Below are 25,829 nucleotides of genomic sequence, written 5' to 3'. Positions count from 1 at the left end.
GAGGACTCACCGTGGAGTACTTCCTGCTTTGCTCGTTTTTGCAACGCGTCACGGTCAAAATGAACACGGACTAGACATTTGATCTAATATAACTAAAATGGCTAATATAACACACATTTGGTTTTATTAGGGTTTAATTAATCTACTTGCACCATAGTGATGTGCAGTCCAGTTTTTTAAGTGAACTGAACCTTTAGAATCAGTTCACTCAAAAGATTCGTTCAAACGAATCGTTCAACCAATCGTCCCACACACTGATCCGTTTTTAACTTCAATAACATACACAACTAAGCAATACACCAGACAAAAAACAATCAAGTAATGTCGACATCGGCAACGCACATTTTTCTCTATATTACAACATCCCGTGGGAACAACTCGTACATCAAACAATACAACTACACTCGTTCTTTTTTCAGTTCATACGACTTCAACCAGTAGGTGTCGGTAATGCGCATTGAAGCTGGTGCCACCTCGCCGTAAAACAAAACGAAGACGAAAATGACGTAACTTCCTGTTCACGAACGAGTCGTGAATTGCATTTCCCGTTCACCGACTGAACGGATCTGTGAGTGAACGAATCAGTCAGTGAGCGATTTGCATTTCCAGTTCATCGCGAGAACGGATCAGCGGGGGAACGAATCCTGACTTTCCCGTTCGCGAAAGAGTTAATGGGTCAACTGCCTTCCTTCCCGTGCACCAACGGATCAGTCAGTGAACGTGTTGCGTCTCCCTCCTGGCGTAAGCCACAATGTAGATTTACGACTTGCCAAGGAAAGAAAGAACCACTCACTGAAACACCACTTCTTTTATGCGCGTTTTCTCCAAGCTAACGGCTAACTTTATTGCATGAAGGGATGCGTCGTTATGCAACAACGGGGAGATTATGCTTCTCTTTGGGTAATCTTGATTTTATAACACTTATAGTAGTTTTTAAATAACGTGTATGCATATATACGCCTAAATATTGTTATCCAATATATCTACTGCGATTTCACATTAGATTGCTGGTTTGAAATTTACTTGGATTATTATTATTTTAATGAACATTAAAACCTGTTAAAACTTGTCTGGTGTTTTATTGTTTTTATTTTTTAGGGCATGAAAACAAAAATCTGACATTTGGTTAACTGCTTTATATGACAATGTGTTTTACGTTGTGTAATATGTGTTGGTGTCCCCCAAAATAAAGAGCAAGTAGTCAAATACACATTCTTGACACGCACAAAAAATGCATAAAGTTATAAGGTACACCTGAAAATGGTGGTGTACCTAATGGAGTGTCCGCGTGACGTCACAGATCAACCAGCCAATCAGGAGGTGGGGGTGAGGGCGGGTGTGGCACTTTTCACTTTCACTTAAGCTAATGAAGTGGCCTGTGATTAGGTACACCTCATGGACACTTCAATAAGTACACTACACGAGGTAAAAAAAAAGAATAAATAATTAAAGGGTTAATTGCACAATAAAAGCACAGTTAGGTATATTCTCACACCTGGGATCGAACCAAGTTCTTACGGTGCAAGAGCCCGTGTCACTAACCAGTCGGCTATTTCGACCTGGCAACCCATGGTCATGTGCACTGTTTTGTACTAGTGACGTGCATTCCAGTTAAGCGAATTGAATCTTTAGAATCGGTACCTATTGTAGTGTCCATGAGGTGTACCTAACAACAGGCCACTTTATTAGGGAAATATCGTGGTCAAAGGTCACAGGTGTCAAGCTCTAGTCCTCGGGGCCGCGTTCCAACATGTTTCCCAAGTGACCCTCGTTAAGTGCACCTGCGTGAAAAGTTTTAGCCACTTTCACGTTCTGCAGGAGCTAAAACTTTTCACGCAGGTGCACTTAACGAGGGAATCACAGGGACACTCCATTAGGTACACCGCCATTTTCAAGTGTACCTAATAACAGGCCACTTTATTAGGGAGCTATCATGGTCACAGGTGTCAAGCTCGAGTCCTCGGGGCCGCGTTCCAACATGTTTCCCAAGTGACCCTCGTTAAGTGCACCTGCGTGAAAAGTTTTAGCCACTTTCACGTTCTGCAGGAGCTAAAACTTTTCACGCAGGTGCACTTAACGAGGGAATCACATGGACACTCCATTAGGTACACCGCCATTTTCAAGTGTACCTAATAACAGGCCACTTTATTAGGGAGCTATCATGGTCAAAGGTCACAGGTGTCAAGCTCTAGTCCTCGGGGCCGCGTTCCAACATGTTTCCCAAGTGACCCTCGTTAAGTGCACCTGCGTGAAAAGTTTTAGCCACTTTCACGTTCTGCAGGAGCTAAAACTTTTCACGCAGGTGCACTTAACGAGGGAATCACATGGACACTCCATTAGGTACACCGCCATTTTCAACTGTACCTAATAACAGGCCACTTTATTAGGGAGCTATCGTGGTCAAAGGTCACAGGTGTCAAGCTCTAGTCCTCGGGGCCGCGTTCCAACATGTTTCCCAAGTGACCCTCGTTAAGTGCACCTGCGTGAAAAGTTTTAGCCACTTTCACGTTCTGCAGGAGCTAAAACTTTTCACGCAGGTGCACTTAACGAGGGAATCACATGGACACTCCATTAGGTACACCGCCATTTTCAAGTGTACCTAATAACAGGCCACTTTATTAGGGAGCTATCATGGCCAAAGGTCACAGGTGTCAAGCTCTAGTCCTCGGGGCCGCGTTCCAACATGTTTCCCAAGTGACCCTCGTTAAGTGCACCTGCGTGAAAAGTTTTAGCCACTTTCACGTTCTGCAGGAGCTAAAACTTTTCACGCAGGTGCACTTAACGAGGGAATCACATGGACACTCCATTAGGTACACCGCCATTTTCAAGTGTACCTAATAACAGGCCACTTTATTAGGGAGCTATCGTGGTCAAAGGTCACAGGTGTCAAGCTCTAGTCCTCGGGGCCGCGTTCCAACAACCACGATAGCTCCCTAATAAAGTGGCCTGTTATTAGGTACACTTGAAAATGGCGGTGTACCTAATGGAGTGTCCATGTGATTCCCTCGTTAAGTGCACCTGCGTGAAAAGTTTTAGCTCCTGCAGAACGTGAAAGTGGCTAAAACTTTTCACGCAGGTGCACTTAACGAGGGTCACTTGGGAAACATGTTGGAACGCGGCCCCGAGGACTAGAGCTTGACACCTGTGACCTTTGACCATGATAGCTCCCAAATAAAGTGGCCTGTTATTAGGTACACTTGAAAATGGCGGTGTACCTAATGGAGTGTCCGTGTGATTCCCTCGTTAAGTGCACCTGCGTGAAAAGTTTTAGCTCCTGCAGAACGTGAAAGTGGCTAAAACTTTTCACGCAGGTGCACTTAACGAGGGTCACTTGGGAAACATGTTGGAACGCGGCCCCGAGGACTAGAGCTTGACACCTGTGACCTTTGACCATGATAGCTCCCAAATAAAGTGGCCTGTTATTAGGTACACTTGAAAATGGCGGTGTACCTAATGGAGTGTCCGTGTGATTCCCTCGTTAAGTGCACCTGCGTGAAAAGTTTTAGCTCCTGCAGAACGTGAAAGTGGCTAAAACTTTTCACGCAGGTGCACTTAACGAGGGTCACTTGGGAAACATGTTGGAACGCGGCCCCGAGGACTAGAGCTTGACACCTGTGACCTTTGACCACGATAGCTCCCTAATAAAGTGGCCTGTTATTAGGTACACTTGAAAATGGCGGTGTACCTAATGGAGTGTCCATGTGATTCCCTCGTTAAGTGCACCTGCGTGAAAAGTTTTAGCTCCTGCAGAACGTGAAAGTGGCTAAAACTTTTCACGCAGGTGCACTTAACGAGGGTCACTTGGGAAACATGTTGGAACGCGGCCCCGAGGACTAGAGCTTGACACCTGTGACCTTTGACCACGATAGCTCCCTAATAAAGTGGCCTGTTATTAGGTACACTTGAAAATGGCGGTGTACCTAATGAAGTGTCCATGTGATTCCCTCGTTAAGTGCACCTGCGTGAAAAGTTTTAGCTCCTGCAGAACGTGAAAGTGGCTAAAACTTTTCACGCAGGTGCACTTAACGAGGGTCACTTGGGAAACATGTTGGAACGCGGCCCCGAGGACTAGAGCTTGACACCTGTGACCTTTGACCATGATATTTCCCTAATAAAGTGGCCTGTTGTTAGGTACACCTCATGGACACTACAATAGGTACCGATTCTAAAGATTCAATTCACTTAACTGGAATGCACGTCACTAGTACAAAACAGTGCAGATGACCATGGGTTGCCAGGTCGAAATAGCCGACTGGTTAGTGACACGGGCTCTTGCACCGTAAGAACTTGGTTCGATCCCAGGTGTGAGAATATACCCAACTGTGCTTTTATTGTGCAATTAACCCTTTAATTATTTATTCATTTTTTTTACCTCGTGTAGTGTACTTATTGAAGTGTCCATGAGGTGTACCTAATCGCAGGCCACTTCATTAGCTTAAGTGAAAGTGAAAAGTGCCACACCCGCCCTCACCCCCACCTCCTGATTGGCTGGTTGATCTGTGACGTCACGCGGACACTCCATTAGGTACACCACCATTTTCAGGTGTACCTTATAACTTTATGCATTTTATGTACATGTCAAGAATGTGTATTTGACTACTTGCTCTTTATTTTGGGGGACACCAACACATATTACACAACGTAAAACACATATACATATTGTCATATAAAGCAGTTAACCAAATGTCAGATTTTTGTTTTCATTCCCCTAAAAAATAAAAACAAGGAATAAAACACCAGACAAGTTTTAACAGGTTTTAATGTTTATTAAAATAATAATAATACAAGGAAATTTCAAACCAGCAATCTAACATGAAATTGCAGTAGATATATTGGATAACAATATTTAGGCGTATATATGCATACACGTTATTTAAAAACTACTATAAGTGTTATAAAATCAAGATTACCCAAAGAGAAGCATAATCTCCCCGTTGTTGCATAACGGCGCATCCCTGCATGCAATAAAGTTCACTCACAGATCCGTTCAGTCGGTGAACGGGAAATGCAATCCACGACTCGTTCGTGAACAGGAAGTTACGTCATTTTCTTCTTCGTTTTGTTTTACGGCGAGGTGGCACCAGCTTCAATGCGCATTACCGACACCTACTGGTTGAAGTCATATGAACTGAAAAACTCAACTTGCCTACTCTCACCTGGAAAAATAGATGCTCCTCTCCTCAGGCCTTTTCCCATTGCACTAAGCAAGGTGCAAGTTGACTTTGATACATCCATTGATTGTATATTTATTGCCAAGGCACAAGAAAGGAGTGACGTGAGAGTAGGTCACCTTGAATTTAAAATTGTTACATTCGATACCAACGTCATGGTGATATCAGAAGCATTCAACTAGAGAGAAGCTGGCCGAATGATTTCAGAATGGTAACAGCATCAAAGCAGGAAAAGCCTTCCTGTTACTTCCTGGTTGGCGGCTATGCAAGCATTATTAAATATGAGCAAGCTTGCACCAGAAAACTGAGTGTTGCCCTGCAGTGAACACAAAGAAAATCAAGCGCAGTGTGAAAAGGGGTCTTATGTGTTTGAGCTGGATCTTTCCGAACTGTGATAACGAGATGTTCTATGCAACGACGCCAGCCTAAAGCCCAAGTTTTCTGTCGGGTTAGCCTACAAAAAAAAAAGAAAAAAAATCCTTCACCTCACTAAACTATCTCTCCCTGCATGTCGTTTTTTTCTCAATCTTTGCACATTTTCTACTATTATCTTCAAATGTGAATAGTGTATTTAAAAACAAATCTCTGAATTGATTCTACAGGAATTTCAATCTAAAATTCAACCTCACAATATGTCTCTCTGGCTCACAGACACAATGAAAGGATTTACTGCTTCCTTCACCTATGTCACAGTTTTTCCACCGACACCCGTTTGTACCCGCTCGACCTGCCTGGTGGCTCAAGCCCCTCCCTGCTCTCGCCCTTTCAACCGACTTGATATTTCCTCCTGTGACTGCGAGGAACTCCTGATTTCACTGGTTGTCTACCACCGCGACATTTTTCACTTTCTATTCGCTTGTTGGACCATGAGTAATAAACTGTGGACAGAAGAGCAGTTCAACTGCCCCGTGTGTCTGGATCTCCCGAACGATCCGGTCACCATCCCCTGCGGGCACAGCTACTGCATGGGCTGTATTAAGGACTACTGGAGCAAGGATGATCCCAAGGGTATCTACAGCTGCCCCCAGTGCCGTCAGACTTTCTGCCCTCGGCCCTCGCTTTCCAGAAACACCATGCTGGCTGAAGCGGTGGAGCAGCTCCGCAGAGGAATCCCAAGATCTGAGGTCTCTAAAAGCATCAAATTAAAATCCCAAAACCTTCTCCCCTCCTCGGTTGTGCAGTGCGACCTGTGCAAAGGAGAGCAGAAGGCAGCGGTCAAGACCTGCGTGGTGTGCATGAGTTCGTACTGCGAGAGCCACCTGAAGCCTCACCAGACCACCAAGGCCCTGAGAGAGCACGAGCTGATTGCGCCGACAGGGAACTTGACTGAGAAGATCTGCACTCAGCACAAGTACCTGCAGGAGTTCTTCTGTCGCCAATGCAAGGTGTTCATCTGTTGGCTGTGCACGAGCAACCTGCACAAAGGCCACGAGAGCGTGTCCACAAAAGCTGAACGCATGGACAAAGAGGTAAGACTGAACAACTTAAAAGAACAAACTCAAGATAATTCATTTCATTTTGGAAAAGACACCTTCATTCCCCTAAAATGTACCTTTTGTTCTCTGCAAAAATAGGAATTTATGTATGCCTATTGTACATACAATGTCAGATTTGTTTGATGACACGTCAGCCATGTCAGCGCTGTCAGTTGGGCGGAGCTAAGGGAGGGTGCACTAACTGGTTTAGTATGCTTGTTTTATTGGCATGCCCTTCCACATACCATTGGCAAATGATTTTTCAAACTGATACCATCATTTAACAATTGTATGCAAGCCCTCAAGCTAAGGCTTCAGGACCATATTTTGAGAATCATTGCATTAGACTAGAGACTCCTGGACTTTTGCATAGTCAGCAGCCTGGTTCCATTCCTAACACCATTCCTGTTCATTCATCATACTCCTCGACTGCAGAAAGGGCTTTCTGAGATGCAGGCGGAAAATCAGAAGAAGCTCAAAGATAGACAGCAGGAGCTGAAGGACATGAAGAAGATGATGGACGGAATGAAGGTAGGATCTGAAAGAGTAATAGTGTTCCCGCTAGGAGGCAAGACTTTTTTTTAAAAAGTTGATTAATTGAGGTGTAATTTGACTTTCAGCCTCTAGATGGCAGCTAAATGTTGTGTTTAACACAAATCCAAAGAAATAGAGAGAAAACAGGATGCATTTCAAAACCAACCTCACTCATGGAACACAAACGATTATTGACATATATTGTGAGAAAATAACTTTCTTATTTTGGGGGAAAACAAACAATACAAAAAGCATGACATTTATTTACTGTAAATAGAGGGATTGCGCAATAACTTTTTAATAATTACTTTCACTACATTTCCAAACTTTACTTAAATATAATTTTAATTTAATCTTTACGAAAGTATAGTTTTGGCTTTTTCTTTATTTAAGTGCAGTGTCAATGTTCAAAATATGCCTTATGCTGAGCAAAATATTTCTTTTATGTTGCGGTACTTTGTGTAAAAGTTGAAATTTCCCCAACATGACAGCATACTTGATGGGGCGCACTTACATGCTTCACGTACAGCGCTCTGCAGACCGCGTTCACAGCGACTCAGAGAAGGTGCTGTTGGAGCTTCAGCACTCGGTGGAGAGACTCCAGGAACTATTAGAAGAGTTGCTGGATGAGGTCGGCCGAGAGAAGATGGAGCAAGCCCAGGAGGTGACTGATAATCTGGAGGCAGAGATCAAGGCGCTAAAGAGGAGGGAGACTCAGATGAAGGACCTAGCTCAATGCCAGGATCACATCTACTACCTGCAGGTATGAGGCGTACTTACTGCAGGGCCAAAATGGTATTCTCTGCTTACAAAAGGCCAAATTGATTCGGAGTTGCACAATTCCTTTCAGACGTATGACACCATGTGCAGTCCACTCGAGTCAGGAGACCTTCCAGCCGTGCAGGTCAACCTTGACGCTTCCTTTGAGCCTGTGCGGGAAGCCATCCTAGACCTAAGGGAGCGAGTGGAGGACATGTGCAACCTGGAGCTGGGCAATATCACCAAAAAAGGTTTGGATCAAACACGCATCTTATGGACAGGATTCAAAATGTTAAACTTTAAAAGGAAATGAAAATAGTCATTAACAGTTATGCATTTTTTAATTGACATCCATCCATTTTTTTAAATGCATGTTTTTGGACTGTGTAAAGAAGCCAGCGTATCCGCAGATTTTTTTTTTTTAACCATGTTTGTTTTCTCTATTTACAGTCAATGAGACAACGTTATTCACACTGGGCGCTGGTAAGAATGTAATTATTAAATGTAAAAGGATTGTACCTCTATAAAAGTCACATGGTGAGAGAACTAATCGTGTGTTTTTGTTGTCATGCAGCCAATCGTAATCAGAGAAGTGGCCTCTTAAAATGTGAGTTGTGTTCTGCATGTTAAAAACAACAACATCATTACAATGACCACAATCCATTTTTTTCCACTCCAGTATTTTCAGCCCTTGGATCACGAAATGCGAATCCAAACAACCGTTCGGCAGGTATGACCCTCATCCGTTTCTGTCCAAGTTCAAAGATCGTCATCATCCGAATTCACATAAAAAATACTCAAATGGCTCCACAGGGTCATCACCAAGTATCTCAGTTACGTCGTCGCGAAGTACTGACAGAAGAGGACTGGGTAATGCCATTCACCAAAGTGTTTGTGTGCTTCATGGTGTTCAAACCGGTAACAATCTTTATTGCAGGCATTAGAGGTCAAGATGTGAGGAGCAGAGACACGTCACAAGGTGAGCGTTTTGTTCATTTGAAAATGTTAGGGAGAACAGCCAATATGATGGATCGTGCCTGTTGCAGAGGTCGCGCAGAGGTCACCCAGGCCATGGGACAGAAGGGGCCGAGATGACAGAGAGTCAAGTAGGTTTGAAAGTTTTATTCAAGAGCCTATTGTCTTCATTTGTTTTTTTAGTCCAATCACATTTCAGCCTCTATGCGTTGCTATGTCAATCTAATCTGCCCAGGTCCTACATGCTTCTTATACCATGCAGTCAAGAACAAACAGATTGCTTTCAAACAAGGGTTAAGGTTTCAAACTAGGCTTAGAGTTATTGTTAGGGTTGGTGTCAGAGTTAGGGGTTAGGTGGGTAACGGTTAACGGTCAGGTTTAGGAGTTTTGAGTTAGGGTTTAAAGTGACGAAATCATAATTAAGTCATTTTAAAAAAGTGCTGCTGAATAAATATTTTATTTGATGACTTTTGTTATCATCGTCAACAGCACGGGAGGCCAACCTCAGACCAAGCCCCAGACCCAGCCCAACTCCAAGCCGGAGAGAATCCCCGTCTCTGTGGAACAGGTCCAGTCAGAGTCAGGGTGTCCCTGCTACTCCGCCCACTCCCGCACCAGTGAGCCCGAACCCGACCCAGACGCTTGCTCCTGCGCCAGCATCCACCGGAGGTGCAAAATCATTTTGTTCTCTTCGTATTTATGGCATTTGTATTTCTGTCAAAAGTCAAACTTTTCAAATTTGACCCAAGAAGTACATATTTTTCCTGTCTTGTCTGATCAGCTTTTAGTCGCATGTCATCAATCAGCAGTATTTTCCGCTCGCGTCGTGGCAACACACCTGTAGCGACCGCAGCGTTGGCAGGCACGTGACCTCAGACTTCACCTTTCATTGTTGTTGATGCAACGTTGACACCTAATCATGCAACGTTACGCTCCTCTTTCAACAGGGGCGCTGCCAACCGTGTCTGAAACACCAGTAGAAGGTCAAATACAGTCATATCTTGCCAGAATCCACTTTGATCAATTGAATGAGATCCCATCTGTTTTGTCATTACAGTTAACCCCGGTCTGTTCTTGGACTCACCCGCCCCCACTGCCAATAATCACACTCCTGCTTTCCCTGCGTGTGAGTGAAATGACACAGCAATCTGTCTATAATGAGTTAGTAATTACATTATGAATTTATGTAGGTGGTGCTCGACTGGTTAACGCGCCCGTCACACATTGGAAGGGCTCTGGCATTGAATTCGGGCTTCAAGCTTCCTCTGTGGAGTTTGCAAGCTTGATTGAGCTCGTTTATCATTCAGTGTGATTATGAGTGTGAATGGTTGTTTGTCTATTGGGGTCCTGCGATTGGCTGGGGTGTACAGTCAGCTGAAAAAGGCTGCAGCACACCCGAATAATAAGAATATTCTGCACATAGAAATGAATGATTGTACCACTAACTCCTAAAATCTGTTTAGCTAGATTGTGGCCACCATCATCTGGGCATATTTTGCTGACATCTTTTATATTTTTCTGCCATCAGTAAGAGAAATCAGCCTTGCCAGTTTTCAGGCTCCAGAACTGAGGGCAAGGGAAGAGTTCCTGCAATGTAAGTCTCATTTGTACCTGATAATAGAGCCACCACACTGGAAATTATGTAAATCTATCATCATGCCTTTGTATGATATTGTACAAGTGGAGAAAAGTGTGGACATTTTCACCACTAATTGGGATTTTTGCAAACTTGAAAATTTCTTTGTTGAACTCCATGTTAAATAAGTCCAAGTCAAGGCCTTTGTATGTCAATGTGGATGGACAATTAGCACTCTATGGACTGTGCAGACAACGAACCAGTAACTGAAAGTCAAGGACACTTTTTTTTTCTCTCTCTCTCTCTCGCTCCTGTAGATTCTGTGAACTTCACCCTTGATCCAAACAGCGCCCATCGTCGCCTGATTCTCTCCGAGGGCAACACCAAGGCCACCCTGCAAGGGGAAGTGGCGGCCTATCCGGACACCCCCCAACGTTTTGATGGCTGGACCCAGGTCATGTGCGGGACCCCGGTTTACTCGCAACGTTCCTATTGGGAGGTGGAGTGGCGAGGCCGAGGCTCCTCCATGGGCGTGGCATACGCATCCCTGAGCAGGAAGGGCTCGGACGCCAGGGCGGGAATCGGCTACAACGCCCAGTCGTGGACACTGGAGCTTTCCGACACTTGCTGCTCAGCGCTGCACGACAACGAGAAGAGGGACATCCCGGTCACCTACTCCCCCCGTCTGGGAATCTTTGTGGATTTGTCCGAGGGAACGCTGGGGTTCTACGGCGTGGCCGAGAGCCTGACGCACCTTCACACATTCCGGGCAAACTTTACCCAGCCCCTCTATGCAGTCTTTGGGGTGGGCAGCGGAGTCGGGGTGGGTTTGGATTTTGCACGTGGACAATTCAGTTCCACCTCTGACAGCATCAAGCTGTGTCCCATGTGAATGTCGATACCGAAGAATTTGTTTTATATCCTGTTGAGCAGGACAGGGGTGTCATTATTACACACCCCTGTATTTGATTATTTTGTATAGTTATCGTTCAACACATACTGTATGTCAATTGATGATACTTTTTTCCACATTACATTCATCAGTGTGAATCTTTCCATCAATTACATCTGAACATTATTTTTTTTCCGTCGCTTTATTGGAAAATGGGGGCAAATAATTAACAGCTGTTGCTTACAGAACCTTTAGCCAGGATTAGCTGTAGTCAAGTGACATCCAAGCACGATAAATCTTAGAGATAAGCCTTCAGTCTTACAAACACACCAACATTTCATGTGGGTTAAAAAATGGCGAGGTAAAATACACGAAAGACATTACATTAAAAAATAAAATAAATAAAAGAATGGCATGCTTTTGGTAATCTTCCAGATCTGAAAGAAGAAAAAAAAAAAAAAAGGAGACCACCTAATATTCGCAGTCAAGGTGACTGGAATCTTTTTCATCGATAGGTGAGTGTAGGAAAAACAAACTTTAAATAGAAACAACATAGTGCAGTGACTCAGTGGAAGTCTGGACAGACTGAAAAACAAAACATGCAAATAATACACAGAGAGTGGCGACAAGGCAAGAGAGCAACACTTCTGCTTTCTATATAAGGCCGCTTATAATTTAAAAAGAATTTTGATTCACCACACACAATACCCAAGTTGCCTGGTCTGGTTCAGACTTTTACCAGGTTCCATAAACATGCTGGGACCTGGATGCAAGAATGTCATGTAGCCATCCAAAAACGCTGGAGAGGGGACTTTCGTCCATTGGGAAATGTTATACACGTTGTGACGCCAGAGATGGGGAATGACTCAAATTAAGCTGGCAAAGGATCCTCTTCTCTTCTAAACGGCTTTACTGTCAATATACAGGGTGTCTCTAAAAAGTTCCACTATCATTTGGCAGTTTAATACGGTGATTGTAAATTGAGGTGTGTAGGCTCCCTCTTGTGGTACAACAGGGAAAAACGTCACTTTGAAACCAAATGTTATACCGGCTTACAATAATGTTTTATACATTTTAAGGAATAAAACCTCCTTGTTTGGCCCACTACTCCAGTAACAATATGACTTAAAAACGGTCATTAAGATAACACATGGAGAGCTAAGTATTTTTACGTGGTTAAAAAGTTTGGGCTAATAACAGACAATTCTCATGCAAATGAGACGCGTGTCTTATTTCTCCCGACTTAAAGACAAAGAACGTTTTGTTTGTCTAGTGTATTGTCAGACAATCATATTTGAAATGGATATTTTCGGGGACACCCTCTACAAGAATTCCTAAATTTATATTGAGGCCACGATTGAAGAAGCCCTTGTAATAAGTCCGGACTCAAACATGAATGAACATACAGAGACTTTCATTTCTAAAAGTGTCACACCCTGAAACACCCGCTTTCACATCCGCAAAACCTTCTTTTCTCATGAAAGTTACGCCGCATCGATACACGGCGTCCCTATACTTAAGTCCAGGTGGTATATCGGGCCCCTTTACAAAACATACAGAGCCTTTTGACAAGGTACCACAAACAAACAAAAACTAAGGCCTTAATAAATAGAATCATGGCCGAAAGGTAGCTGGTAATTAAAAACTCAGTTCAAATCTGTTGTGCTTTAAAATCAAGTCCAAAAAAGAGGGTGGGGGACTGGTTAAAATCAGGCAACATAAGGTGGATTATAAGGGAAATGCTGCGCTTTAGGATTCACCCGAACGTGGTGGGGTATTCGAGGTGACTTTTGTGCATCTTTGTTTGAGATTTCCCCAAGCTGGTGGTGGGAGCGCCAGGGAAGTGGGGTGAGGGGGAGGCAAGGGCTGACCTGTCGGCTTTCCCGCCCGTGCGCCGATCATCGCCGGAAGGCTCTGGTTGCGCCTCAGACCATCCAAGAGGCTCCCGCCACCTGCCGACACGAAGGTGGCGGACGCCTGGGGTACCTTGCTAAATCCCATCTGACGCAGCCTCTCCAGAAGGCTGACATTAAGCGGGGATGGGCCACGGGCAGAGTTCTCTCGAGAGGGGCTGGGTAGGTCAGGATGCGGGGAGCGGCCTAGGTTCAAGCCATAAACATCTCGCAGAAACAACTCCGCCGGCCTTGATGCCAGGAAATTGTCAGCCGAGCGCTGGTGGCACTCGGATCCGGGTGAATGCGACGGCGAGTTGGGGGGTGTGCCCGGAAGAAGGCGGAGGAGTGGCTTGGGGGGCGTGGATCTGGCACATGATGGGGGGGTTTCTGTGGAGACTTGTGCAGAGATGCCTTTCTCCAGGACCAACTTGGCCAAACCGCTGGCGGCCACAGGGGGACGCCGGGTGGGAAAGAAGTCTCCCAGGCTGAGTCGGCAGGGAGTCAGGGGGGTACTGGGACCCGTCCTCATGGAGCTGGGCGTGTTGCCATTGACAGAGGACTGTGAACTACACAGTAAAAAAAAAAACCTTATAGGCCATTTCAGTGAGGCATCATTTGATAAACATTCAAATGTTCCTCTTTAGGAGATGATGGTCTTATTATGATTATCTAACTAAGGTGCTTTGATCGCTTGGGCTGAGTTTGGTTCCCAGTCTATCCCTTTAGAAGTGGCTACTACGCAAGCAGCCAGTCTTCTATGTTCAATGACATCCATTAAATGTAATACATAATAAAACTGCCTGTCCTAATGTTTCATCAAGCAATCGGACAAAAAATATTTCTACACAGAGACCTCAGTTTGTTTGGAAAAATGATCTGTTCAAAACATCAAGGAAGAGATTTTGGGTCTACCTTTGAAAAGTATCATTCGATTTATGAAATAAAATACTGTATATGGAAAAGGAAGACTGACCTTGCAGTGACTTGTGTGACATCACAAGGGTGTAGGATGCGGCAGGTGGTGAAAGTGTAGGTGGAGAAAGTGGAGCTCTGACACTTGACTGGATTTCGGACTGTACACAAACAAAACTGAAATGAAATCTTGACTGCTGGGGTTGATTCTGTAATCCAGCTGGCCATGCATTTACATTGTCAAAAGTCCTGTAAAACGTTTTGCATTCATTTATCTTCTTAAAATTGGCTGATTACATAAACAGTGAAGCACCATCATTCATCGGTTATGTGGACCTGGCCAACGAGTGAATAGTGAATGATTCTATAAAATGTAGAAATAAAATAAATATATGATGATCGATCTGCATGATGATGTTTACCTGAGACAGGTGTGCTGGATTGGACGGTCGTTGTGGAAACATTCGGAGCAGACTGAGACGATGTGTAGGATGTCTCGGCGACTCCGGTGGCGGACGGCGGCCGGGATGGTGAGAGAGGAGCGGCAGGAAGGGGCGGGTTCGAAAGCTTTCTATCTTTCTTCTCCTCTGGTGTAGATGAGCAGCGCACTTTGAAGACAATACCACCTTCTTCCTCGTCTTCCTCTTTACCCCGCTCGGTTGCGCCTTTCTCCATTACGCCAGCCTCCTCGTCTCGATGTGCTTCACCGGCCTCATCTTCCTCCATGTCATTCAAGCGGTAAACGGCATCCTGGGCAAGCGGCCGGAAACCCTTGGTGACGACGCCAGGGTGCGGGTCCAGGATGGTGGCCAAGTGAGGTTTGGCAAGCTGCTGCCAATGATGGAGTGTCAGTGAGCCTTCCATGGGCTTGACAATCTGAAGCTTCTCTGGCAGGAAGGTCCTGAAGATGCCGGAGCCTATAGAGATGTCCGACAGATTGGAAAAGGAGGAGAACACACTGCCCATTGGTGAGCTGCAGCCGCTTCCTGCATCGTGAGCCTCCGCCCCAGCCAGGCCTTGCAGCTTTTTCTCCCGTTCCGCCTTGAAGAACTGGTGCTCCGACAAGAAGTTCTGCCGTCGAAGAGACAGGCGGTGCAGTGCTTTCGTGAGGTCATTCCCACCAGGGTAGCCCGGCTGGCCCGTTGGCAATTCATCGCTTCAAACACGAAAACAAAATCAATCAAAATCCATCCTGCTTGATTTGATCGACTTGAGTCTTACCCCTGAGAAGAAGGGAAGGGCTGTGCGGTCATCACCAAAGAGTTGCGTCCAGAACCGGGAATTGGCGGGGTTGCCGAACGGGGCCGGGATGTTGAAGCGTTGATGGAGCGCACGGTCTGGAAGACTCTCTTCTGGGAAATCCTGGAGCGGAAAGTCCATTGGTAATGACTAACATTAGCATTGACACAATTACGCTGTTATCGTGAGCTCACTTGTGGTTTGCTATTACAACCTATTGAATATTATTGAACTTAAGCAACACCAAGTTGCGTTTCAGACACAATTTCTGAAGGAATTACTACGACCCACTCAAATGTGGAATATTTTAGACCACAGTGGCCATCATACCTTTGGTCCTGACATGCACTTTCTTCTTCAACACACAATTCTCTCCTCATGGTGCCTTCAATCTCTGCAGCCAGCGAATCCTGCGCATGCGCACCCTCATGAGCATAATGTTAATGAGAACCGCGTGTTCTTCGACAAGATGCCCTCTCACCATCGGGTAGAGGCCATAGGAAAGATGCCGTCGCATGCCAGAAGGGGGAGTGTTTTTGTCGCGAAGCTCCCTGATCTCCTCCTGGGACTCGTGGAGCATTTCGACACACTCGGCGTTCCTCTCTGCCAGCTCGTTCAACTACGTCGGCATAGAATTTCGATTTGCCGCTCAGTGAAAAGATCTTCAAAAAGGTGTCTGTGCCTTTGCGTGACACGGTGCCTACCTCTGCCGTGAGTTGTCTCTGGGCCTCCTTGGAAGCCTGTAAGTGGATCCTCAGCTCCTCTTTCTCCAAAGCCAGCTTAATGATAATAGTGACAATGTTAGTGACTTCTGGTTGAGCTAGCAAAGCAACAGTGTGCATTAGAGCTGAACAAATGATCAAATTGAAACTGGTTCCTTACCTCCTTCACCCGATGTTGCAGCTCAACAATTTGCGAGAGCAACTGAGCAATCTCTTCCTGGTGTCTGACCAGCTCCTCGTTCTTCTGGGACAGTTCGTCAGTCATAGACACCATCTGGCTGTTGGACTGACCTGAGGTGAGTGAGCACAAAACACAGGAACTGAAACGCCACTGTTGTCTTCACAATGTCATATTGTGACTTTTATTTTGATGATGCGTGGTTAATTACCAACGAGCAATGAAAAACAGTTTTCCAAAATAAGATCAAATTATAAGATTAAAAAACAAGATGTGAGTGAGTAAGTAAATAAAATATCTATAATAAAACCTTGTTTGTAAAATAAGTTTTTTAAAATTACCTTTTCAAAAATGTGTTAACATTGTGAGGGCTGAATTTATTTTTAGTTGACGTTCAAGTTTATTTTTCTAAAAATGGGAACAATCTACTTGTTAAGAGAAATAATGGTAGCAATTTTAGCAGATATTTATAGTACTGAGTGGGAGAAACTCATGGTAACAGAACAAAAAAAAATCACTTGCTTGGCTACAGTTCAAATCAGTGGGTAGAATGTTTTGATTTTTCAATGTCCATTCATTTTTCAAAGCCACTATTAATTTCTATAATATCCCCCCAAAAATTCGATCACATCAAGGCGACTCACGGAGCTCCTTGACACAGTCGCTCACAAGTCTTTGTTCCTTCTCCTCATAGGTGATGGTGTCCCTCTTCAGCTGGCAGGCCTAGGATAAGTTGCAATGTTAATGCTTGCCCAACTCCACATGAACACTCAAGTCCTGATTTGCCACCAACCTCAGACCTCAGAGCCAAGTTCTCCTCCTCGAGCTCCTGCAGCTTACATTGCATCGACTCCAGCTGGCTGAGCGCGGCAGTGGCATTTCCACCGGCTAACTGAGGCTGCTTCGGCGGGGTCGATACGCCGTTGTCTGCCTCGCACTCCTCCGAGGCATTGGCCACCATGCGCAGCAACTCGTCCTTCTTACCGAGCTCATGCTGCAGCTGGTGAACCTGGTCATGGAGCAAGGTTATTGAGTGACTTCACATTGCGTTGTTTTGAAATACAAGGATATCAAAATTAACTTTTTACTGAATCTGCTGAAGCATTTAACTTCAAGCTACCTGGTCCAGGGTCTGTGCTAGCTGCTCCTCCACAGCTTCATTACGCTTTTGTAGCAGGTGGTTCCTCTGTAGAAGAGACTGCCCGATCCGAGCCGCCAGCTCCAGGTCTCTGTCGCGCTGGACAGTGATAACAAAAGACACAGGATCAAGGGAATGATCCGATGCGGACATGAGTGGGAATCAAAATGACGGCACGATGCCAACCTCAGCCAGTAGGTGAGTGACCACTTCGATGTCATTGTACGTCTTGGTCATCTGCTCCGCACGATCAGAACTGAGGACTGACAATACATTGGGATCATTTGGAGGAACATCTCAACAAATGGCACTGGCATAGTATCATGTAGCAAGGTGCATGCATTATGTATGCATTCAGAACATCTGACAAGAACTAACAGACACACTTGTGTAACATGTCAGCGCTTAAGAAAAGTTTGACCACAAGCAACATGAATTAGCCCGTTGCCAAAAAAATGATATCCATTGTCGACTTCACTGATATTTGGTCCCGTTTATGTTTTAAGTTATGATAAACAGTGATAACGTTTCACAGAATTACTTTTACCATACTATTTGAAATTTTAATGTGTCATACAGTTGTTAGTTTGCTGTGTTGTTGTGTGCAGAGTGATGCAGCAATTCCTGCTGTGGAGTGGAAACTTGAATACGAAGAATAGTAAATAGTAGCACAATCGGACGTTGGAATGGCCAAGGCTTGTGTTGCCCAAATGTCATTTGACAGCAAAATGCAGCTAGAAATCATAATCCTTCAATCGCACTTTGCCATATCTTAGAGATGGGCACACATGCCATATTGGCATGCTTCTAAAACATGCCCATGTACATGTAGAGTAGTTGCTGGTGGTCATCTTGTGACACGTTACACAGAACGATGACAGCACCAGACTGATTTGACAACTTTTGAAAACAAAATTAGGAAGCACGTGAAAAGCAGATGTGAAAGCCACACCAAAGTCCCCTACTACACCTCACGCTAACGCTAATCAAGTCGGTCCAGAAAGATACCTTGGGAGAAGTTGTGGGAGGCAGGTTGGGAGTGAGAGGGGTTGTCCAAAGAGAGATATGCTAGTAAGAAAGAGAAAAAAGAAGGGGATAAAAAAAGAGCAGAATGCTAAAAACATTGACGCAGAGCAAAGAGGAAATGCAGAGGGGAAGCGGAAACGTCGTAAATCCAGTCAACGTGTTAGTGCTACGCGTCGATCTACATCGAGCACCTGAGTGTGCGTCACCAGCTGTGCGCCGTGCTGCCTTTTACCTGTTTGAAAACAAGATGCAAATCTATTCAATCGGCCAGGAGACCAATAGACCATCTTATTGAACAGGTGTGCTTCATATTCATTTGGAGAACGACATATCTCCAAAGTACAGAGAGGTGTTTTTCAAGCAAACCAGATGGTGCTGTAATCCAAGGTGAACTCTGACCTATGGACGAAAAACACTGAACTGCAACCAAGCTCAGTGTAAAAACAATCTGACTTACATAGGATTACATTCCTTCTCCTATCAAATATTTGTAAAAATCAAGCTTTTTACAGATTATCCCATTGATTAATTGACAAATTGGATAAAAATGTATTTTGCATTTTTAAATATGACAATGTGCCTGTTGGGGTGCGGGTCATTTTTTTTGTCCACTTGGAGTCGCCATCTTCCTGTTCTGATGTAGTATCTGTGACTTTGAGTGTGTATGGTTTTCAAAGGCAGTTTGTGTATGAGTGACTGCTGTAACATTAGTCCATGTAGCAAAATTATCCTTGGGAAACGTTTGCTTAGATTTTTTTCAAAGTAGTTTAATTAATTGTTGCAGCCCTATATGCTACAGTGATCATTAACCCAATCTGCAGCTGTAAAAGTGGATAATGTCAAAGCCAACATGTGACACCCATGTGCAGACTGAGTCAGATCCGGTGTAATTCCCGTGATTGGAATTAAAGGGGATGTACATTAAGTGAAATGAGAACCCTCACGTGTCCAGTGGAGTGGACACAAACACACACATGCACACAAATCCCTAATATAGTGTTTAAAGCAGCATCTATTTTTAGCTGCATCTGCCTGCCGGGGTTACGCAGAAATACAGTCAGGACAGTTCATGCAACATTTTTTAAGCGTGTACACACACAGCACAACTGTGACTATATGTTCTTAAAAAGTCAAATACTTTACATTTTTGTTGGATTCCTATTCGAATTATACAATGGATTAATGCCATTTCTTTTCATATCAGTGGGCAAAGATGATTTCACATATGATTGTTTTGTGCATTCTTTTCTATCTGACACAAAATGATTTTAAAATACAGACATGCTTACCCATGTACCGGAACGTCTCCTCCGCCAGCATGGGGGAGATTGCGGTGTGCTGGGCGGGGCCTTCATCTGGAGAGCAGCTTGGGGAAAGCACCCAGTCCTGGCTGTCTGACAAGTAGAACGACCCCGATTCCACCGAACAGGAACCCACTGAGCTGGAGCCGTGGTTCCTGCTGCTGCTCCCCAGGCCCTCGTCTGTGTGTTACAAGACATGACGTCAGGATATGATGTCATCGATAGTAACTTGGCGCTCCAGACCCGTAGATGGAGGTGAATGATACAAAATTCTACCACATGCGCACCTGTCTCGGTGCTAGACTCCTTCTTCGCCACGGCTCGCGGTTTGACTTCAAACATGTTTGGAAGAGGAGGGTGGTGCGAGGTCACATCACATCCTGACCCAAGAGTGATGGATGATGGCCTCACATCGTTATCTGCAGAAAGAGTTGTTGTTACTTCTAACATGAAATCATGACATTACAACTGAAGTGATATTTTGTTGAAAAGAAAGATACCCTTCCTGAAGAACACGTGAAAAGCAACATTGACCTTGTGGCCAGACACACGCACATGAACACGTGTCTGTGCGTGCACGAGAGAGACAGACAGAGAGTAAGTGAGAGATTGCAAATCCTTGGGAAAAGCTTACATAAGAGAAGGGTGCCTGAAAGTGTTTGGCAGATTGATGTGACGCATACTACAAATGCTGCAGCCATGTTTTGAAGGACTATACTGTTGTGACCCATCAATTACATCTGTCAATTTGACTGACTAATGAATAGCTGCACGAATAAGAAACCTCAGGGCACATTAGTTTTGGCACTATCTGTAGACCAGGGGTCACCATCATGTTGCCCATGGAAACCGGGTTGCTGCCAAGGACACGAGTAACCTACAGGCCTTTTCTAAAAAGACCTCATCAGTGATGGGATGTTGTAAATTCCTAAGAATGTTGAAATGGAGAGGTTGCAAATTTCTAGGAATGTTGAAACTGGAAACATGGCTGTTTCATTATTTGATTTGTTGATATGATTGAAAAATCAGTAACATGATCATGTCTTCACAAAAATAAATTCCATTATTAGCAATACCATATAGTTAAAGGTAATTTGAGCAACTTCAGTCCAGCAAACAATGTTGAGCTTTCTTCTTGTCCCGTTTAAAAGAGCTAGTGATGATGTTGGGCCATCGAGTGTCTTAGTCATCCCATGAGTCACATTCAAATTGACATTTGCTTGAATTGCAGCCATTTTCATATGATTTTTACGATATTTGCAATTTGGGCTGCAATCAAAACCAACATTTCTCATTGGGCTGGAATTTCTCATTGGGGTTTAATGAAGTATCTATTTGAATTTGCGTAGGAGGCGGAACTCGGGGAACCCACAATCAAGTCATCTCAGAAATAACAAAAACTCATTTACTTGACTCTAATAAATAGATAAGTATAATAACAATAGAATAATTGGACCAGTGCGGCGCAAACAACCAAACAGGTGTCCATGAATGTGAAATACGATACTAAACTATTCAACACAATGATGCTAGCCCTTCGTTAGCCACTGTCACCGCTAACACATTGCGATTCTGTACCAATGTTACAGTTGGGTGAGTTGATGGATACTAAACTGTTCATCTCCTTTCCCTTCAAACATATGCATTCGTCGTTTTTATGCATTAGAAATCGTTTTTGCTTGGATGGGCGATGATGACAGATTCATTTGCACGCACGAAAATAAGTCACAAGTAAAAATAATAAGTCCATGCTCGATCTGTAATATATGATTTAAACGCGGCCTTACCCTTTGTCGATATGATTCTGCGACATGAGGAATGACGGGTACCAAGAGATTGCCAGGAACGTCGCTCTCGACAAGAAATGCCAAACACCAAGAGAGGAAGTGGGGGAGGAGCGGAGCATGCGACATTTAACTGCGACGGCGCATACCATGATGTCATCACTACGCGACGGTCATCTGTGTTAAATTACAAGTATTGCGCAATATACCCCCATTCGTGGTAAAAATGTTGAGCGTATATAACTTGATCATGACATGATTGATGTGATTTGAAAAGGTGTTCGTAAAAACACATGTTCTACGCAGTGTTTGACGTAAATACGACTGCTGTGAGGACAAGGTAAGGGATTTTTTTATATTGCTCTACGATACCTTACACGGTTTTAAAGCAGTAGGTGGGTTAGGAAAATATGTTCATGATAAGGCATCCCAAAAACTGGATAGTTTCGTCCGATAAAAAAAAAAAAATCGTGCAACAAAGAAGTCAAACAAAGTTCAGCGAGTGGTATTGTTATTTTTTCTGTGTGTCAAGGGTTGTATTATCCCATGTGATCCCAAATTGATCCTTCAGGGCTACAGACTTGAATGTAGCAGTTTTACCGAGCTACAGAGTTGACCATCTTGGCGGGTTCCTCCAGGTCAGCTGATACATTCAGGTAAGCTGATCCCTTCAAGATACTCAAGTAGAGTGATAGCTGAGTGGCTGGATGTGTTCTGCCTGCTTAACTTAACAGTGTAACTGTCTTCTGCAGCTCTGGGGTGGACAAATGCCAAAAGCTGTGATTTGAGTGGCACCTCAAAGACTCAATGTCTTTCTTGGTAAGACTTGAGATGGCTGCATCCATCTGGCCCAATCGCTGCCTCCTTGTTCACCCTCCACCGGTGCGGGATGTCTCACCTGTGTTTGCCTTCCTGTTCCTCGTTCACCAGGACTGCTCCTGCATCTCCCACACTCAGGTCCAGCCCATGGACATAGAGGAGTGCTATGAGGACACCAGTCAGCATCTCTTGGTCAGTAGCTCTGGACAGACAGAGACGCTTGATGTACGTTAAGACTTGTTCACCTCTGAACTGTGGTGGAATGATGTGCTTTACTGCAGGGCTCAGGGAGCACCCCTCAAAATGTGACAGTGGGACGCAGCGAGGACATCTCAGCATTGTCGGCGGAGCCTGCCCATTACCAGTTCCTCGTTGAGCTGGGTGAGAGAAGCGGCGCTCAGTTCAAAATGCGATCACGACGATGACAAGTTAGACAGACGTTGTTGCTATACAATGTTAATTCTGCCAAGGCAAAAGTTAACGTCACTTGACATAGCAGTGGATGTCGTAACGTGTTGAAATCACGTCAAAGTTGTGATGCGTTGGTCGTGTGTGTGTGTGTGTGTGTGACAGGGTGGGGCTTCAACAACCTGAGCCAGGTCCACATGGCGCGCCACACTCCAACCGGGCAACTGGTGGCCATCAAACAAACAAACCTGGATGAGTGCACAGAGGAAGAGCTGCTACTGCTCCTGGTGAGACCCAGTCCACGTTAGACTTTGGGTGATCGTTTTTTGATCCCAGTGGAAATTTGACGTTCTTAATGTTGGATTTACCCTTCCTTCCCCGCAGAATGAGGTTTTCCTGTCCAGGCGGATCCGTCACCAAAACCTACTGACGTTCCGACTCGTCTTCAGTTCTTGCTGCCAACTGTGGGTTCTCACGCCGCTCATGGCCTACGGTCAGTCAGTCCTGATCCAAAAGCCCCCGGTTGAGGCATCTGTGCGTTGAACTTGTCTATCCTGACTTGTGGCTCGCAGGCTCCGCGCACTTTCTAATGAGAACATATTTCCCCGACGGAATGAGCGAGTCCTTAATAGCGTATCTGCTGTATGGTGTGTTGCAAGCCTTGGAGTATCTGCATCGCATGGGCTACGTCCACAGGTACTTTTCGATGAAAGGTTAAGTTCGCGTAATCTAGCCAGTAAAACCACATGAAGGGAAAATGAAAAGTTGACATGCTGCTCTTCATTGTTAACATCAGGGGTGTGAAGGCCAGTCACATCCTGTTGTCAGAAGAAGGCCGAGTCTACCTGTCGGGACTGCACGGCGTTTACAGCATGATGCGTGAAGGCAAGAGGATGAGGGTGGTGTTCGACATGCCCCACCACAGTCCCGGCCTGCTGCCTTGGCTAAGCCCCGAACTGCTGCAACAGGTCAGTTCTCGCCGTATCGCATGACGGGTGCGCACTCTCGTTTATTCCCCGTTGCCGTTTCCCTCGGTAGGATCTCCGAGGTTATGGAGTCAAGTCTGATATCTACAGTTTGGGAATTGCCGCCTGCGAGTTGGTGAGCGGTAGGGTGCCTTTCCAGGACATGGCACCAACTCAGGTAAACAGCAATGACAAAAGTATTTAAAAAGTCCCTGTAAAGTGAAAATTCTAAATTTGACAAAACAACACAACAGGGTCCCTAATCCTAAAGGTTTGAGGGAAAGCGTGAAAAGAGCAGTCTAGTATAATGCTCGGCAATGTGTGGCCTTTAGACTCTGCTCCTGAAGCTACGCGGTTTGCACCGCTGCCTGCCCAACACCCCTCTCTTCCCACTCGGCGAGCTGGGCGGGTTGAAGGCGTCTCGGTCCGGGGTGGACTCCGGCATGGGAGAGAGCGCAGCCACCGGAAGCGCGACTCACAGCACTGGTGCCCCTCCGCCCGCCACGGAAGGACCTCGAAGTCCCGGACCGAAAAATCACTCTGCCACTTTGCATAATTTGGTGCAACTGTGCCTGCAGCAGCAGCCTGAGTGCAGGTCTTTCCCATCGAGCGAAAATCAATGGGGAGTCCGTCACCTTGCCTTAATATATTATTTTGTGCCCATTTCAGACCATCAGCTTCTGCCCTCATGGCCCACAACTTCTTCAAACAGGTGGGTTTCTTTTTTCCTCAATATGGTGATGTCATAGCCAATTCATTTTTTTTTTGGTAACAAACACAATCAACACATGAATCTGTGTTGCAGTAAACGGTCTTTGCGTAAATGTTTTGGTCTCAGCTTGGGGAAAGCTCAGATGTTGTGTTTGTACAGGTGAAGAAGCACACCAGAGACTCGTTCCTCAGCCTTGTGTACCCAGCCGTGCCACTCACAAGCTCCCAAGTGGCGCTCTTATCCTGCTGTCCTCCCACCCCATCCTGCCACGCTCAAACTGCAAGCACGGGCGTCTGTGCTGAGGCCACCTGGGATTTCTCATAAACGAACTTGTGTAGTTTGAAAAGAAACGCTCATCTGCTGTGTTAAAAGAACCAAAAAGATACTGTTTGTTACATCCTCCATACTGTATCTAAGAAATAGTTATTTTGTTGTGAAAGCAGTGAGATGCTGTTGATGTCACTGAAACACTGCACTCCTGTTCAAATGCCTTTTTTTTTTTCTTCCTTACTTGAGTTGTAGAGGTTACAGGTCAGACATAATGGTGGAAAACGTTGCCTTATCGTGGTCTTATTTTTTTTTTTATATTGCAAAAAACAAGCATTTGAACATGGATCTGTAGACTTTTTATATCCAGAATGAAAGCTCTCCCCTGCCGGATAAAAGTTCAAAAGGGAATTGAACAAATGAAAGGGAATCAACCATCCTATTTAATACCAGTCGACTCGACGGCTCCTCCCTATTATCCTCCATGTTTTATCTTTTAGAATCACTCAGCGATCACAGGAAATTCAAATTCAGAATTGTTGAAGTGATTAAAAGATGGAGGTGTCCTACCTCGTTTGAGTAATTTCAACAAAAGGCGCCGTGTACAAAAATGGAGAAAAAGCCGCATCCCGCTTAATGGAAGTGACCTCTATGTTGTGTGTAATATTTATGACAAGTAGATAAGCGACAAGCACCATTTTCTGCCCTGTTCAGCAGCCAAAGAAGTGTGGCAGTGAGTGAGCAACGAAGCTCGACTGGCTTCACACGGAGACCTCTGTGTAACTGTGACTAAGTGCACTGTGATGTTAACTACATATCAAAGATAAGTTAGCCAATTAGACGTATTAAACCAATATGCAAGTAGGTTTGGTTTTTGTGCGTTGTGTCTTAGCTATTTACTGTTTGATGTCAAATATGGAAAGAAGCAACAACTGTGGAAGATGAGAAGCATTGCGTTCAATGCAAGTGTAAATACAAATCTACAGTAAATAACTCAAAAATCAAAGCGTTATGTCTTTCATTCCAAGGACTGTTGGACCACTGAAAATATTCTCATTTCAAAAACTGGACAGAAAGTGAC

The 25,829-nt window shown here is 44.7% G+C and overlaps 3 protein-coding genes across 6 annotated transcripts; 2 read left to right on the top strand and 1 right to left on the bottom strand.

Annotated features, from left to right (window-relative positions):
• The first annotated feature begins 5,726 nt into the window (after positions 1-5,726).
• trim25l (tripartite motif containing 25, like) lies at positions 5,727-11,494 on the top strand. The gene is made up of 16 exons (XM_037274453.1): positions 5,727-6,640; positions 7,082-7,177; positions 7,710-7,943; positions 8,031-8,190; positions 8,390-8,422; positions 8,514-8,546; positions 8,619-8,669; positions 8,753-8,809; positions 8,877-8,918; positions 8,986-9,045; positions 9,404-9,583; positions 9,696-9,776; positions 9,862-9,897; positions 9,972-10,040; positions 10,443-10,508; positions 10,808-11,494. Exons 1-16 carry the CDS (start codon positions 5,804-5,806, stop codon positions 11,380-11,382), a joined length of 2,610 nt encoding a protein of 869 aa, XP_037130348.1. The 5' UTR covers positions 5,727-5,803; the 3' UTR covers positions 11,383-11,494.
• Positions 11,495-11,579: 85 nt separating this feature from the next.
• On the bottom strand, positions 11,580-21,752 carry trak2 (trafficking protein, kinesin binding 2). 3 transcript variants are annotated; one of them, XM_037274411.1, is made up of 16 exons: positions 21,581-21,752; positions 20,081-20,212; positions 19,782-19,973; positions 18,475-18,534; positions 17,653-17,729; positions 17,449-17,565; positions 17,122-17,337; positions 16,973-17,051; positions 16,311-16,441; positions 16,133-16,207; positions 15,910-16,047; positions 15,759-15,838; positions 15,411-15,551; positions 14,612-15,345; positions 14,251-14,350; positions 11,580-13,843 (listed from the first exon to the last, which is right to left on the bottom strand). In XM_037274411.1, the coding sequence occupies exons 1-16, from the start codon at positions 21,735-21,737 to the stop codon at positions 13,132-13,134; spliced, it is 3,141 nt and encodes a 1,046-aa protein (XP_037130306.1). In that variant the 5' UTR covers positions 21,738-21,752; the 3' UTR covers positions 11,580-13,131. The 3 variants fall into 3 exon arrangements, with proteins under 3 accessions (XP_037130306.1, XP_037130316.1, XP_037130323.1); XM_037274421.1 differs by lacking the exon at positions 18,475-18,534; XM_037274428.1 differs by lacking the exons at positions 18,475-18,534; positions 20,081-20,212; positions 21,581-21,752 and adding an exon at positions 18,684-18,724 and having other exon boundaries at positions 19,782-19,913.
• A 7-nt stretch (positions 21,753-21,759) lies between these two features.
• stradb (STE20 related adaptor beta) lies at positions 21,760-25,754 on the top strand. Of its 2 annotated transcripts, none has more exons than XM_037274466.1 (13): positions 21,760-21,917; positions 22,110-22,233; positions 22,330-22,396; positions 22,508-22,588; positions 22,678-22,777; positions 22,970-23,091; positions 23,189-23,297; positions 23,377-23,500; positions 23,601-23,772; positions 23,843-23,947; positions 24,102-24,364; positions 24,439-24,481; positions 24,641-25,754. In XM_037274466.1, exons 3-13 carry the CDS (start codon positions 22,385-22,387, stop codon positions 24,803-24,805), a joined length of 1,296 nt encoding a protein of 431 aa, XP_037130361.1. In that variant the 5' UTR covers positions 21,760-21,917; positions 22,110-22,233; positions 22,330-22,384; the 3' UTR covers positions 24,806-25,754. The 2 variants fall into 2 exon arrangements, with proteins under 2 accessions (XP_037130361.1, XP_037130370.1); XM_037274475.1 differs by having other exon boundaries at positions 21,763-21,917; positions 22,149-22,233.
• Positions 25,755-25,829: the final 75 nt, after the last annotated feature.

The sequence above is a fragment of the Syngnathus acus genome, chromosome 2, assembly GCF_901709675.1.
Source record: "Syngnathus acus chromosome 2, fSynAcu1.2, whole genome shotgun sequence".
NCBI lineage: Eukaryota > Metazoa > Chordata > Actinopteri > Syngnathiformes > Syngnathidae > Syngnathus > Syngnathus acus.
The sequence above is the reverse complement of the archived record's forward strand: the minus strand, read 5'-3'. Positions and strand labels throughout refer to the sequence as shown.